The 15,507-nt window shown below is 35.4% G+C and overlaps 1 protein-coding gene across 8 annotated transcripts in view; it reads right to left on the reverse strand.

Moving 5' to 3' along the window:
* The window catches only part of KCNT2 (potassium sodium-activated channel subfamily T member 2), a 118,180-nt gene that overhangs the window by 29,085 nt on the left and 73,588 nt on the right, over nucleotides 1–15,507 (reverse strand). For 5 of the 8 annotated variants that reach the window (XM_027880375.1, XM_027880369.1, XM_027880376.1 and 2 more), the window contains exons 14-19: nucleotides 11,194–11,302; nucleotides 5,493–5,601; nucleotides 4,161–4,217; nucleotides 2,931–3,080; nucleotides 1,548–1,777; nucleotides 678–894 (exon numbers count right to left, since the gene is read on the reverse strand). In XM_027880375.1, the coding sequence (XP_027736176.1) occupies nucleotides 678–894; nucleotides 1,548–1,777; nucleotides 2,931–3,080; nucleotides 4,161–4,217; nucleotides 5,493–5,601; nucleotides 11,194–11,302 (872 nt within the window). The remainder of the gene's footprint in view (nucleotides 1–677; nucleotides 895–1,547; nucleotides 1,778–2,930; nucleotides 3,081–4,160; nucleotides 4,218–5,492; nucleotides 5,602–11,193; nucleotides 11,303–15,507) is intronic. The other 3 variants (XM_027880374.1, XM_027880372.1, XM_027880377.1) reach the window with 1 other exon arrangement.

Consider the following 15,507-nt stretch of genomic DNA (forward strand, 5'->3'; position numbering starts at 1 on the left):
GCTTGCCACTGTTGGAGATGGGAAACTCTGCTAGGTGAGCCACCAGCTTAATTGTGTATTTCAGTTTTAACATCTCTGTCAGCAATCCCAATAAACATAATTGCTTATCTGTATGGCAGTTAGAGGATTCACTCTTCTGGGTTTTTCTGGGGAATGCATCATTGCTCTCAGTAACACTCTAACAAGTATTTTAAATTAGACATGATAATTTTGTCTAGTGTTTTTTTTGTCATTCCTACATTTTGAAGTCAGACACCTCACCCCAGTGTTCAACAAGCCTGTTAGATGATATGATTATCAATGCATTCTCGTGGCAGTAGTACTTATCTGTTTACAAATTAGCTGAGTGCTGACTTAGTAATTACAGAAGGTAAGAAAAATGGCCATAAAAATATGCTATGAAAAAAATTTCAGTACACAACTAGATCTTTTATAACTGGATATAGAAAATCTCCAGCAAATGTAAGAGTTAACCTGTTGGCGTTTTCTTTATTTCAAAAGAGGCTTATGGCATTCTGCTAGCAGAAAATGGCATGTCATAAAAGGGAATAATTCCACAATTGGGCTTTATGGGTCTTGCTTTCTTACAGCTTCTCAGATTGATCTGCCTGTCAAAAAAAATCGATAGATGCCTTTCACATAATACTGGCTTTTCAAATGATACTCGACATACGTACTCTAAGCCTGCAGAGACTTCATCATCTGATGGGGTAGTTTCGTCTTCTGACTGGTCACTTAGCAGATCACACGTCTGAAGTGAGGATGAGTCTGCAACCTCCAGGACTGGTGCTATGCTGGGCCTCCTGCCCTCCTTCCCGCCGTCGGGAGGAAGGGCCAGCGTGGCTCCGCTGGATGCTCGGCATCCCGTGTCTTGTAAATCGATCGCCACGGTCCCTGGGGCAGCGTTGGAAACATTTTCTCAGTGTGGTTGTCAAAACATGTGAATGAGATTCCCATGTTTAGTTGGTATTACCTGACTACATGGCCAAAGACTGCAAGCAATACTACATTGACTGTGTTTATTACATTAAAGTATAACAAGTATTAAAACTACACTTGAGGAAAGTAGCACTATTTCTGACCGTCAATATATGTTGTCTTATTAACTACTTTTCTAAAATGATACCTTATATAAAAATCCATACTTGTATGCATCAACAACCTGTAGATTGGGCTTTTTTTTTAATCAAAGAAGCTTATGAAAACTTATTACAGACAAATAGTTATGAATGCCAAAGCACTCATGTGATTTACCTAATTATTTTTCTTTGCATACACTTTAATATTACTTTATTATACAACATTCTTGAACAGTTTAATAACATATTGTCAAGTAAAAGAAAAAGATACTCAAATTCTATTTGTTTGGGTTTTTTGTTGTGGTGGGATTTTCATAAATATGAGGGCAAGTGTTTAATATTTGTATATGTTTTAGTTTCTTTACATGATTATAGTTTTTTTAAATTTTAGGAATATGCTTTAATACATACTAACGTACTATCCATTGAATAAGAATTTATTGTGAGTGGTTTTTTTTTTTTACTCACCCATGCTGGCTATTATACTGTGTACTGGTAGCCTGGAAGCTCCATGGTAAGATAATTTTGATTCATGGTTTTTTCTATGCTTTTCTTGCTTCTTAAAAGCAGAATTCTCTTCTTTGGTGATATTTATATAAAAGCATATATCTGTAGAACTCATGATATATCGAGGACCTGGATTCAGCAAAATGTTTTTGTTATCTTCCTTTCTAACACCAATCAGACAGACTCCAAACCTTAATTAGAAAAGGAAAGGCATGGTTCATTTTGCATAGTCCTGCATATACCAGAATTTCCATTGTCAAAAATGAACCTCGGGTATATTTTTATATTTTGCACATTATGAACATTTGCAGATTTTTGGATGACAAGTATGTTTGAAAAATGTTGTCTGCTAAATAGGCCAGTTCTGATCAAGGAGTTTTTATGAGCTCATGAATTCCTAGGCAGTTGAACTGAATGGTTTTCTTAATCCCCATAATGTTCTTATAATGTTGTTCTAATTGGTTTTTTTTCCTATCAGATGAATAATCCCTTCTGGGAAAATATTAGTAGAAAGGTGGATATATATATATAATATGAAAAAGTATTAATCATGTTAAATTGTTGTATTATTCATAAGTAATGGAAACCATTTTCCTAATTCCATTTTTGGGATTCACTCCTAGAAACGTATTTGATTAGTGATATAAAATCAGGAATTACAGCAAAAAAAACTAATCTTTCACTCACTCATTAAGTATGAGAATAAACTCCCTATTAAGGGTTTGATAAATGTTCATTTTGTTAAATATATACAAACATACACGATTTGTGTTTATGTGTTTATCTCATAGAGCAGCATCAAATAAGTGATGCATCATCTGGAACTTAAAGAAGATATGTTGTCATCTAACAGAAAAAAATATGGGTTTATTTTTGAACAATCACCAGAAGGTACTGTGTGCCACCTTTAAATTGAACATGTTGCATAAAATGATTATGCCACAAAGGAAGGCAGGTTTCCAGCTGAGCCCTAAATAAATAAAAACCCCACACCCTCCCACCCATTCTTTTCTGGATTGTTTTGGGCATAGAAAAGGACTGATGTTCTCATAAAACCTCTCTGTTTTTTTTCCTAAGAATTCTTTTCATTTCTGTTTGTCCAGCTTATGCTTTATATCCTTTACATTCTGCTCTCTCAGACTGAGAAGGCCTGTACAGAATGAACATGAGCGTTTACCTGACCTGCTATAACTTACAGAAATATATCCATATTCGTGGCCAGATATTTAAATCCAGGAACAGAGTAATGTGTGCTACTGCGTGTTTGAGTGCACAGCTATGTTGCAGACAAAACAAGCAATTATTTGTTTGAACTTTTACCTGTTGATAGGAAAAGAAACATACTTTTTATGTGCATGGAAAGAAGCATATGTGAAGCTCTTCCCCTCGTACTCAGCAAAAAAAGTACTTTCTTCCAGGTTAATATGATAAACTTCATTACCAGAGCATCTGCCATACATTTTCTGCCATTGTTCTGGTGATTGCTGACACTCTCTGAAACATGTACAGATAAACAGAATAATTTAAAATACAATGTAAAATTCTTATTAATCAGAACAGCATTTTGTAGCAATAGAAACTATAAATGTCTGTTAGAAAGGTCCATTAGGCTGATCTGAAAGAAGTATTTGAGATCAAAGCCTGGTGATACTGTAAGTACAGAGATTATTTTAATGAATTAAAGAGCATTTTCTGCTAAGTAATAGGCATATAAGATTATAAGGAGAGAGATAGCTGAATTACTTTAAATTCACACCATAACAAGTAGATTCATTGCAATTTAAAGATGACAGGTAAAACCACCAGCATGCTCATTCTGTTCATAAAGACAGTTTCTTCAGATGCTTTGTAGCAGATTGTCTGGTTCCTGTTTGAAGTAGGTAAAGAAGCATTATTAATAACTTAGGTAGGATAGAGTCATTTGTCACTTTATCTGTAAGATTTTTCTGCATTTGCTTATCAGTGATCTTTACCCTATGGACATTTTTAGTTACTGTATCTTGTACACTACTACAAGTACATATCTACTTTTTTCTAGTGCAAGAGAATAAGCATATGATCCTTTACTCTATGCAGCTAAAATTCTTTATCCAGATGGACTGTTTAGTGGAAATGTTCCAAACCTCAGCTAACAACAAAACTTGTAGCCCTGGGGCTTCTGTGAACTTTTTTATTAAGTTTCATGGTGAAACAAGGTTGTGCCTGCTTGAGTTTTACTGGATATAATGGATACATAAATAGACTAGACATACATAAGTGCAGATAGGTCATAAAACTGACAAATGTGTTCTGTGTTTTGCCAGTTGAAGTGAAGATCTCAAGATATTGGGACATGCTCCTTTATGCTTATTTATGCATTTCCAATATCTTAACGCAGTTTCTGGTTTTCTTCAGTTTATCAAGTTTCTCCACCCTCAGCGTGAGAACATGTTGTTTCAAGATGGAAATAAGTCAACCATTTTTACTGCAGCAATATTAACAAACAGTGCACTATGTGTAGAACAGGAGAACTAGAAGTGAAATTACAGAAAACTTTTCCATATTTGACTTTTCCCCCTAAAATAAAATGTTCACCTGTTTAAAGTCTGCTTGGTTCCAGTTAGTTGTCTAAAAGCTTCCCATGGAGCTGTTCTGTAAAGATCACATTAAGTTCAAGTCAGTCAATATTTTGTATCATTATACAAACCCTATAAAGTCCTATTACTAGATTAGATAATGAGATAACATTTCAAGTTAAGATTATAATATTAAGATCAATAATAAGATTATAAATAAGATCCAAGGCAGTCCCTTTCATATGTCTGGATTTGTGCTGATGGAAAGTTCTCTGATAGCTGTTAGGAATACTGCTCTTCTTTTATGTGCATGTAATATGAAATAATTACAAAAGGCTCTGTGTTCTGTGCATGTCAGATAAGGAAAGGTAGGCAGATGAAGAATGTATTTCATCATCGTGCTCAGGAGGTATGGAACAGCATTTTGTTGTTTTCTACTTACAAGAGCCTGGTACAGACAGTGCCATTAAAATCTTGACATCTGTTGTTCTTGGTAGTAAAAGTTCTATCAAGAATTTCTGTTTTCCCCATTCAGGGCACAGGGGAATACTACAAATGCCATATAGAAGGTTAAATAACTCTGCTTGTAAATATCATGATATTACTGGTCCATGGTAACTTGGAAAAAAGTTACCATTTTTATGAGACTTGTGTAGCATATATTCAGGTATATAATATATCTACAGATATATTTTGATATTTACTTTTTAAAGCATCTGTCTGCCCACAACATTTATTAAGAATACCTTATGATTCCAAGAATATAGCATAACAGAGATATACCAGATGTGGTAACATTAGTTCAGTAAATACATGGAAGTGCTACATAGTGACTATGCAGTCTGTAGAGACACCGTGATTCTCTGTCCTTCCAGCAGTGTGGTTATATTAAAAAACATGTATGTTTGTTTGCTTCTTAATGTACAGGAACTGAATAGCAAATAATATATGTTATCAGAAAAACATTTTTGGAGCTCAGTGAAACAGACCTTCAAATTAACATACTGAAATAGGTGTTCTTGGGTTTTGCCGGTGTTCTTAAGTAGAACTTTGTGATAGATCCACAATCCAATCTACTGAATTTGAAATACAATTTTGTCCTATTTTATATTGTATAAGTGGCACAGCAGCACGCAACAAACTTAAATGTTGGGGGGGGGGGGGGCTCCCTTTGATATTATAATGCCTTGAGTAAAATATCTTGGTGCTTTTATTGTGCAGGAAGTTCCTTTTTTTAAGACTGCAGTTGTTTGGGAACTCAGGGTAAGCTGTTTTTGAGAGAATGTCAGCTATGACTTCTATGAGTTGTATAAACAAAATTGTTTGGATTTTTATGGTACTAAATACTTACTGTCCCCTAGATGTATGAACCAGCAGTGTGATTAGTGTAGAAGTAGCTGGGCATATACAATTTAGAGCTAGCATAGCATATTTGAATTCCTCTTCACACACAACGTGATCTGTAGAAAAAAAAAAAAAAGATATAAATTGTTTTACAAAAATACTTTGAATTGAACAGAATTATTGCTTTCTTATCTAGGAAATCAGTGAAGATGGATCATCCACTTGCTTCAAGATCTTCATCTTCCACTTGAACCCTGGAAGTGAGGTATGTAGGGTTTGCCCCTGTCTATGCTCTCTCTCAGACTGCACGAGGTTTGCATCCAGTTTGTGGTATCTGTCCTGGATTTACACATGGAGAGGAGGCAGTGGTCTGTGAATCCCACTTACAGTACCCTCTTGCACTAGCTGTAGGAGTTAGACATGAAGCATAGTCTGGTTTGTACCTTCTGCACTTAAACTGCCAAATCTTCTGCACTTGCTTTTAGTATCATACGAATTATTATTGCATGTTTAGTCAATTTTGACTCTGAATTTAGTGTTTGATTCAGTCTATGTTCTTTCAATGGGAGCAGAATTAGCTTCTGATTAGAAATAATATTACAAGTAGTACAGCTGATGATCAAAAGATAAACCATATGAAAATTGCAGAGTAAAAGTAAGCAAATAATTTCCCCACCTAAATCTGGGCTATCTACTTAGATATGCTTCTAGTTTCACCAATGTATCATCGAAATCCTTAGAACCACCTTGTCTAATCTACTTTCTAGTCAGAATATATAGTATAGCTATAAGCATGCCACTTTCTGAAAATAAAAGTGAAGGCATAAAAAGTATGTCTTCTTCGTTCCGTATTGTTTTGAAATATCAAGAGGCTTTTCAGTAACAGAATCATTGACTACTGGAAGGAGAAATTAATTCTCTCATTTTCTGAAGATCAAGGCTTTTTAAATGTCATAGGGAAGGGATGAATTTAGTTATATAGAGACACTGTCAAATATATTTCACTTATAGCAATTAAATATTTCCTGCAGAAAATATTTCAGATAGAAATACGTTCTTTTAGTTGACCTTATGCCATTAATAAATCTATTTGAATTTCAAACCAGGGATTTTGAGAGAATAAGACATAGTCTCATGGTTGGATGGAATATCTGTGTTCTGTTACCATCAGTCAGATGACAAAGATGTATGAAAGTGAGTACCAACTTCCTCATAATGAAGGAATGAGAATTCTACGTATTTTTTAATTTGTATAGGATTTGGCTAAATAACCTCCCCTTATTTTTTTGTTTAAAATGTTTTTATACTACAGCTGATAATTTTAAAAATATGAGCAAGAGAAGATACACAAGACAATTATTTCAATGTCTGTTATTCCAGACTGTTTACTTGAACCAAATTTGACATGATGATTTAATATATATAAATGAAAATTAATAAATTATGGATGGCACAATGCAAATGAAAAGTATAACTTGGACTTAAATCCTCCATATGTTCTATACTCTCTACATGAAATCTGTCCAAAAAGTCCATCACATGTTAAAATATTATTTTAACAAATATTATTTTAACAATATTATTTTAACATTTAAAAATATTATTTTAACATGTTAAAATATTATTTTAACAAAGGATACAGCACACAGAGACAGCCATCTTAATCTCATACAACTAAGAGATCCACACTGTGCTGTCAAGTGTTTTTTCATCAAGAGCCAGTTGTAGACTTTGACCTCATGTGAGTTAATGACGCCCTTCATGACTTGTTATGCATCTGTAAAATAGGTGTATGAAAAATAACACCCTACAGATTCCAGAAGTGTTTTGACGCTTTTGACTTCTCAGAGGCACTTTGACACCACCAAGTGAAAACTTTGTCATTGATCTGATTACCGCTGCTAGAAATGTTGTACCCATTTGAAACACGGAGAGAGGTACTGTGGGTTTGTCCTCTTGGCTACATTTAAGTTCTTGTCTTGTATAAGCCACAGATCAGGTAAAAAATACCTTGCTTATTTCTCCAGCTAATTGAGAGATTATAGCTTGCCTCTAATGTTAACCCATTTTATGTTCAGGACTCACTGTGGAGCTGTGGTGAGGATTATTCAGAACTTTATCTGCAGTTTTTCTCTTCTAAAGTGAGTAGGGAGGAAGCTGGGTGACAGCTCTCCCCACTCCTCAGGTCTCGGACACCAGTCAGGTCCTCTGGCAGCAGGTACCAGAATCAGCAAATTGCTCACTTAGGGTGACAGGAAAGCAGCCAAGGGAAACTTTGTTTTATCTTGAAGTGAATATAAATATGTCAAATATTTATGTTTACCAAAAAGAAATACTTTAATTGCATTTATACTAATGAAATATTCCATTTAGAATTTCCAGAAGCTGTACTTTCTGTTGAAAATATATTTTGACAGTAATTATGTTTCTAAGTCTGTCTCAAACAGATGTAGTAATGCAGTGTGATGAGTTATGGTTGATGTAATGTTATTGACCATAAAACAGAGTCAGAATACTGATTTATGACTGCAGCAGCAGCCATGTGGTAAGCATGTCCTAGACCTGGCACGGTTTTTCTGAGAAACCTTACTTTTGTCAGTTTGATGAATTAACATGACCACTACCAAACCAGATAGGGAAAAATAGCCATCCATTACCTGGAGACTATTTTTATCTGTAATTGGATAGATTAATCATCAGATGCATTCAATATCCATTTCGGTGAATCTGGACTATGTTCCTTTCAAATAAACTACTGAAGGTTTAACGTCAGACTGCAACAATCTGTACTAATTCATTCGTGCATTTTGAATAAATAGAGAATGTCAAAATATATCCCTGTTTCCTGGAACTGTAATTATACATGCTTTCCTAATAGTCAAGGTAAAGGTAATTAATTTATTTTCTAGCATATATATATATAAAACTTTGAAGTTCAACTCGGAAAATATTTTATTTAATCCAGTCTCTGAATTGCAGATATTGGTCTGCCAAGGACAATTTTCATTTCCCATTTGTGCTAAAATGCAAGGCCATTTTAGGATACATGGCCTTTTGTAGCCCTCTGTGTTTGAAGGAAAAGTGGGAAGACAACCATATGAAACATAAGAAAACCATATGTGACTGCCAGCAAAGGAAAATGCAGTATTACTGAAAGAAAAACTGGGCACATCAGGGCATTTATATATTGGAAATTTCTAAGGAGAAATCAAAGGATTTCAATTTAAGAGGTGTGTTTGCTTGCCTGTGTGACAACTGTCATGTTTGAGTGACTGTGTATTTAGAGGGTTCATACCTTAAACTTGCAGAGGGGTTTGCTGGGACAATCACCTATGCTACTGTATTAGTAGAAGCGTCAGTTACCATTTTAAACAAAGTAGTTAAAATCCACTGTACAAAATGACAGAAGGCACAGAATGCAAGGATGTGTGTCCAGCATCAGGTGAGAAGCTGGGAAACCTGCCTTTCTGACAGGCCATATGATCCTGGCCAAAGGAACTCAGTTCTCTTGCTTTGATGACAAAAATAAGTTCTTGTCCTCTCATTAAAGTCAGGAAGAGTCTATAAGTCTTGTCTTCTGTGTGTGAATGAATTATAACAATTATTTGCCTATATACTGTTTCTAATGCCAAAGGCAGAGGATCTCCAGGATGCTATTGCTTGGAGAAAGGCAGTCAGGGTCTAAATTTCAGGACTGCCTCATGCAATCTAGGAGGACTGGTCAACCTAATCTAAGCTGCTGAGAAATTGGGCTTATAGTGGTTTATAAATTTTCAATGTAGTTAAAAGTCAAACTTTAGTTAGGAGGACTTCCTAGAACTATTTGGTTGTATTTTTTCTAAATTCAGAAACTTTATTTTTGACAGTTATAGTCTCTCAAACTGTGTGTAAAGAAGAAAAACCAAAAAAAGGAGAAGAAACCCTATTACTGAATATTTCAGTCCATAAAAACACACAATATTATTTTGGGAAACTTTCAGAAGGAAGAAGTCATTTTTTAAAGGAATATTAAATTTAAAAGAAGCTTTTGCATTAAGGCAGTAAAAAGGCAGTCTTGAATCATAATAGGAAAAGCACTTAGAAAAATGTTCCGAATGGTTATGACAAATTTTATTTGTAAGCGCTCTGGATAGGTCTATAGTCTGCAGCCCCCACTGGATACGTATTTCAGAATGAAGAGGAGTTGGATGAGATGAATAACAGGAGAGTCCTCTAAGGAAAATGCATGCAATTAAATGTTGTTCTCATGGCTCTGTCAGTGCCCTAACCACTTGCAGTAGATAAGCATCCAGTGGTGATGTTGAAGTTCAGTTGAAGGAAAATATTACCAAAAGAGGTTTTGGGGGGAGTTGTTTGGTTGTTTTGGTCCAGATTCTCTATCTCAGACTTAGAAGATACAAAAAATAACCTCTTTTTTGCAAGTCTAGTTATATGTAAGTTCCTACAGAGACAAGCCATTAAGGATAATGAAACTCTCTTAAAATCACAATTTGGAACAACAAATTAACACAGTTACCGATAAAGAAAAGCGGCCATGGGTAGGGAGAGGAGATTATGTTTGTGTTATGTGGTTTTAAAGGAGAGATGAAAAAGCATTATCATTCCTGTCACAGCATGAGCCTATTCCCTGCTGTGCCATCTCATAGTTTGAGATTACACTTTTATAACTTCAGAACTGCTATTGATGCTTTTTTTTTCTTCTTTCTAACTTAGTGGTAAATTCAGAAGCTTTTAGAATTACAGCTTTAACTGTTGCTCTGGGACTGTTCTGCACTAGAATTTACTTTTTTATCACATTCTGGTATGATGGAGGAGACTAATATTTTTCCACAGGGTTGTTTTGATTTTTGCATGAATCAGCAATCTTTTTTTCCTTAGAATATCTGTCAAGAAAATTGAATTTTAAAAATTAAAGCTGAAAAAGAAAACTTTTCCTCTACTTCAGAGAATTTTATTATATATTAGTTCATTATAGAAGTGTTTTTGCACATAAGTGTATTTATGTCTTTATGTACATCTGTATGTCTCTATACAGACAGTGTTTGTATATATATAGAGAGAGACCTACCTACATATTGCAGAGAAAGTTTGGCAAATTAAAGCTGGTAATCTCTTTTTTATATGAGTGGATTTTTTCAAATTTCTTAGCGTCATTTTGCATTTATGCCATAGTTTCTAAGGCATGCATTTTACTGGATACAGAATTAAATTATATGTCTCTTTCCAAAATGTTTGCAAGTAACTAAAATAATGTTTTCCATACCACTTCGAAAAAAACAGTCCAATGAGAAGATTTTTCCTCCCCGCTTGTTTGTTGCATTAAATCTGGCCTTTTATGAGTAGATTTTCTCACACACCCTTTAGTGTGTTTTTTTAGACAGAAATGACTTACAGACATGGATATAGTAAGCTGGAGACCTATCTGGATCTATAATTAAGGAGTAGCAATGTGTTACAATGAAAGAATTCTACTCTCTTCATTATGCAACACTAATAATTCTTAAAGGTGCTTACAAATAAGAGTTTAGTGTAAAACATGACATTTTACCGTTGATAGGATGTAGACAGCCCATGTTATTTTACAACACTGCACTCTTAATCAGCTTCTAAACCGTAAATATGTCCAGGGATTCTCACTTTACTTGTGTGTTTATGAAACAAACTGCCAAATACTAACAAGTGCTTCAAATGACTGAAATCTTACTTACCTGCAAACTTGATGTGGAATTTATTCTCAGGTTTTAATATCTGGACATATAAAGGGCAATTTGGAGCAAAGTCTTTAACTGCCCATGCTCTTAAAATGGTTTGATGATCCTAGAATAAAGAGTATGAGGTGATGACAATGAAACACAAATAACCATGTCACATTAGAAAAAGAATCTCTTATCAGACTGACTCCATTGAGGGAAAGCTCATTTTAAGACTAGTAATTATATACCTACTGGTGTGGATGTTTATGTACATGTTATATAAATAATATTACATATTATGTTTATTACATAAATACATAAACACAAACTATCCAGTAATTCTGGACATGGACAAGGCTGAGGCACTTTGTATTCTCTCAGGCCTCTGCTTTGAGGCAGGCTCAAGCAGGAGCAGAACCACCAGCAGGGGATTATCTTGACAGGGATTGCTTCAGAGAACTCAACCCATATGAGCCTGCAGGGTCAGATGGGCACAGAGAGAGCAGACCAATGCCCTTGAACAGTTGCTTTCTTATCTTTGAAAGGTTGTGGAGGCTAAGGGAAGTCTCCAGCAACACCAGAAAAATCTGTGTTGCCTCCTCCATGTTAAGACATTACAACCTGAAGGAGTGCAAAACTATATGGAACCAGGCTGTGCTCAATGTTGCATGGCTGGAAGACATGAGACAATGCCTGTAAACTGAAAAGAAAGATTCAGGCTGGATACAAGAACCCTTTTTACCCATGAACACAGACAATGCAGTTCCTGCTATGCTATCTGCTCCCTTGGAAAATTCCACACGAACCTAAATAAAGCCCTGAGTGACATGGTCTGCATTCATAACTGACTGTCAGACCAGAGACCTCTTCAGCTTCCTTCTAATGTTTGTAATCCTAGGATAATATATTCTATTTGATAGAACGCAAAATAGAGAGCTTGTTTCCGGAAATCTTCCACTAATAAGGTATTTTGACCCTCTCCTGTCTTTCTGCAAGTGTTAGGGATCGTGTCATTTGGAAAGGGGTGGCATTTGCATGTGGAAGAATTGTGTGAAAACTTAGATGGCAGTGATGAGTCATGTCTAATTAATCAAGAATGATGTAGCAGAGATGTCTTTCCAAAGAGACTCAAAACTAAAATAGCCTTAAATGAGGACATCAGGAAGTGAGGGTTTGAAATTGTGGCTAAATCTAAAAAATATCAGTTTAATTAAAAGCAGATCTGTGTTTTTGTGCAACTAAAACACTTGTACAACTCATGTCAGAATTTTGCCAGCTACTGACCAAAGATTCCAAGAGATTTCTCAGCCTGTTATTTTTTTGTCCTTGTTACCACATGGCAAGGATGAATACTGCTGTCCCAGAAAATAATCTATGAGATAATATGTTCATACTTTGAATTTTGTGAAATAAGACTAAATTCAGTGTATCAGCCATCAGTTCTTAGTTATTTCAACACCAAAAAAGAATATGAGAACTGCATCTAGGAAATAATACTTGGATTGAAATGCCTTGCCTAGTCATGGCACTGGTGGTATTAAGTGATAAAATATAAAGAATGATTCATTATATTTGCAGCATCAGCAATAAGAAAAGCTTTCAGACTCCTGAACACAAGGGAAAATCTCTGCCTGGAACAGGGCGTAGTTGACATTTTCAAACCATAATATTTTAATGTCAATTGAGATGTTAGCAAGTACTTTTTCTACTAGAAACACTAAAATGGAGTTAAAAGGGAAAGACCTTTTGAAGATAGTAAAATACATTATTTCAATTTTTCTTATTAAATAGGTGTAGGATTGCTGTGCCCATTCGGGAGATTCCAGAAGTTGGATGTAACCTGCTGCAGGTTTTCCTTGTATGCAGTGACTTTTTCTTATCCTCCTTGGGATTTTTTTTTTTTTTGTCATTAATGTTTTTGCTGTTTTGTCTTAAGGTGATGAAAGGCTAACACACTGTAAATGTCTGGGTAGTGTGATGGATGGCAGTCATAAAGATATGTTATAGGAGTAGCAAGAGGTTTGGGAGTGGATTAGGGACAGATTTGAAAATCATGTGTTGTTGAAGATGTTACTTAATCTTTTCATGTAGAAGGTATTAGGGAAGCAGTCACTTGCAGTGATGGTGTGGCTTAATTGCACAGGGTTTGCCATTACCAGTTTCCTCCCTTCCTTTCCATAGTAATCATTCAGACCACTCTGGCTGGCAAAAGTGCTGAGAAGAGGCTGTTTTCTGTATACCAAATGCCTAGAAATATAGTTACTTCCATAAGAGATATTTTCTTGGGGTTTTTTATTATTATTTTGTCTAAAAAGCCTGTTTTTTTTCAGAATGTGCGATAGTTGTTAAATATAGGAATGAAGATTGTTTTACAAAATTATTCAAATGATACTATTTTATTAAAAACCCAAACAAATATAGACCAATAGAAGTGGGTGTTATAAAACTGAAAGTAAGAATCTCAACATAAAATATTTTTATGTAATTGTATAGAAAAGCAAAAGACTTTGAAATTAAAACCTCTTGATGATTATTTGGCACATTTGGAGTTTTAACACTGCAAAATATCCCTCGCTTTCATTTGCAGACTCTTCTTTGAAGCAACAGTCTACAAACATGTATATATATAAAATGGATACTTAAATGCCCTATCCAGCTTCATACAATGAACTCAGTGTATGTGCTGTTCATTTAATAACTTGCCTTATTGCTTCTCTTTCTCCCTTTTCACTTGGTATATACAGATGTTTGTGTACAAAAGATGTTTATCTGGGTTTCCAAGTTTTTTTGCTCAGTTATTCTCCCAAATTCCACTCTGAAGAAGCACTCCAGGGGAGAGAGACAAGAATACAGGTAGGCACTTCGAGTGATTTGTTAGATTCAGTCTCTTCATATAGTATTGGTGATACTACTGTTACAAATGGTGATTAATATAGAGATGATAATGAATTTTATGTATGAAAAGCTGTTAAGTTTTAAAGTGGGTGTAACAGGAATTTAATCACCAGAACTCAAAGAAATACATGTAGTATGTATTTTAAAATAATTCTGTTAATTTAATCTTTTTCTTCCCACACAACTTGATAAATTAGTTATATCCTCCTATCTTTGCATCCATATTGTAATGCTATTAAGACAGTGTAATTCAGATTGCCAGTACAGTAGTGTCACACAATTTGATTAATGGAAGGGAGGGAAAAAGGTGCAAGCTTGAATTGGACCATCTTTGAATTTTCAGAAAACATCAGAACAAAGCTGTTAGCTGTAAAAATGTTGTCATCAAAACTTATTTACTTATGAAATAGCAAGCAATGAACAGCCAGTGGTATCCACGGCAAATGAGTAGATTCTCTGCTTGAAGACTGTAGATGGGGAGATAAAAACTGTCAGGGACTTAAAAAAATCACTTGAGCTATTCTGGTCAGGAATGTCCTCCTTTTATTTTGGCGGTTGTCAGACGTAGGAGAGAATCCAAGACTCTCTTAAACAGCTTGTTAGCTTCACGACAACAGGGTGAAAAATCAGTTGTAGTTACGAAGATTGATTCTGGGATAACAGCTGAACTTCCTTCAGCCCAGTGACAAACTGCTAACTGACAACTAAAGTTGTTAGTAAAGACTAGAGCTGGGACAATGTAGGAAATTAAATCCATTTCATTTCAAAGCTCTAGGGGGCAGTAAAATAAAACAAAATAAATTAAAAATTGTCCTCTTTTCTACTTGCAGTATAAATAATTGCATTCCCTGTGCAAAAAGTAATCTGGCAACCAAAAAGAAAACAAGACAGGGAGGTGACACCTTGTTTAAAAGCTTCAGATCAGACTGACCCGTAGAATATCATTGCTAGAGCTGAGATTCTGCACTGCCCTCCAACAGGGCACTCTGTCCCAGAGGAAGGTAATAGGATCGTGTCTCTGGTAAGATATGCCTGTTTGTATGCTTGAGATATGAAGATAAATGAGATTTGATAATAACCTGTACTGGCAGCTGAAATGTGCCTCGTGCCAGTTTGGTGTTTCCTGAGGGAAACACCAGTCCCTGAGGATGGAAAGGCTGCCTGGAGAGAGATGGAGCTGGCCATGCCTGCAAAGCCCAAACTGGACAGTGCTGGCCAGGATGGATGGAAGCTCCATGAGCTCTGTGTGGAGTCCACTGTCTGCCCTATGGGACAGTTCAGCAGAGTTGAAAATTGTCTTTTCTTCGCATAAATCCTGGAGCAGTTAGGAGCAGAGATGAACAGTTTATCTGCTGGTGTAGCTGTCCTTAATGCTGCATAAACCTACCAAGTGCAGTGTAAATCACGTGCTCTGCTTATATGGATTTCTCATTC

Source organism: Empidonax traillii, unplaced genomic scaffold (assembly GCF_003031625.1).
Source record: "Empidonax traillii isolate 1590-97213 ecotype Southwest subspecies unplaced genomic scaffold, ASM303162v1 scaffold69:size3087049, whole genome shotgun sequence".
NCBI classification, from domain to species: domain Eukaryota; kingdom Metazoa; phylum Chordata; class Aves; order Passeriformes; family Tyrannidae; genus Empidonax; species Empidonax traillii.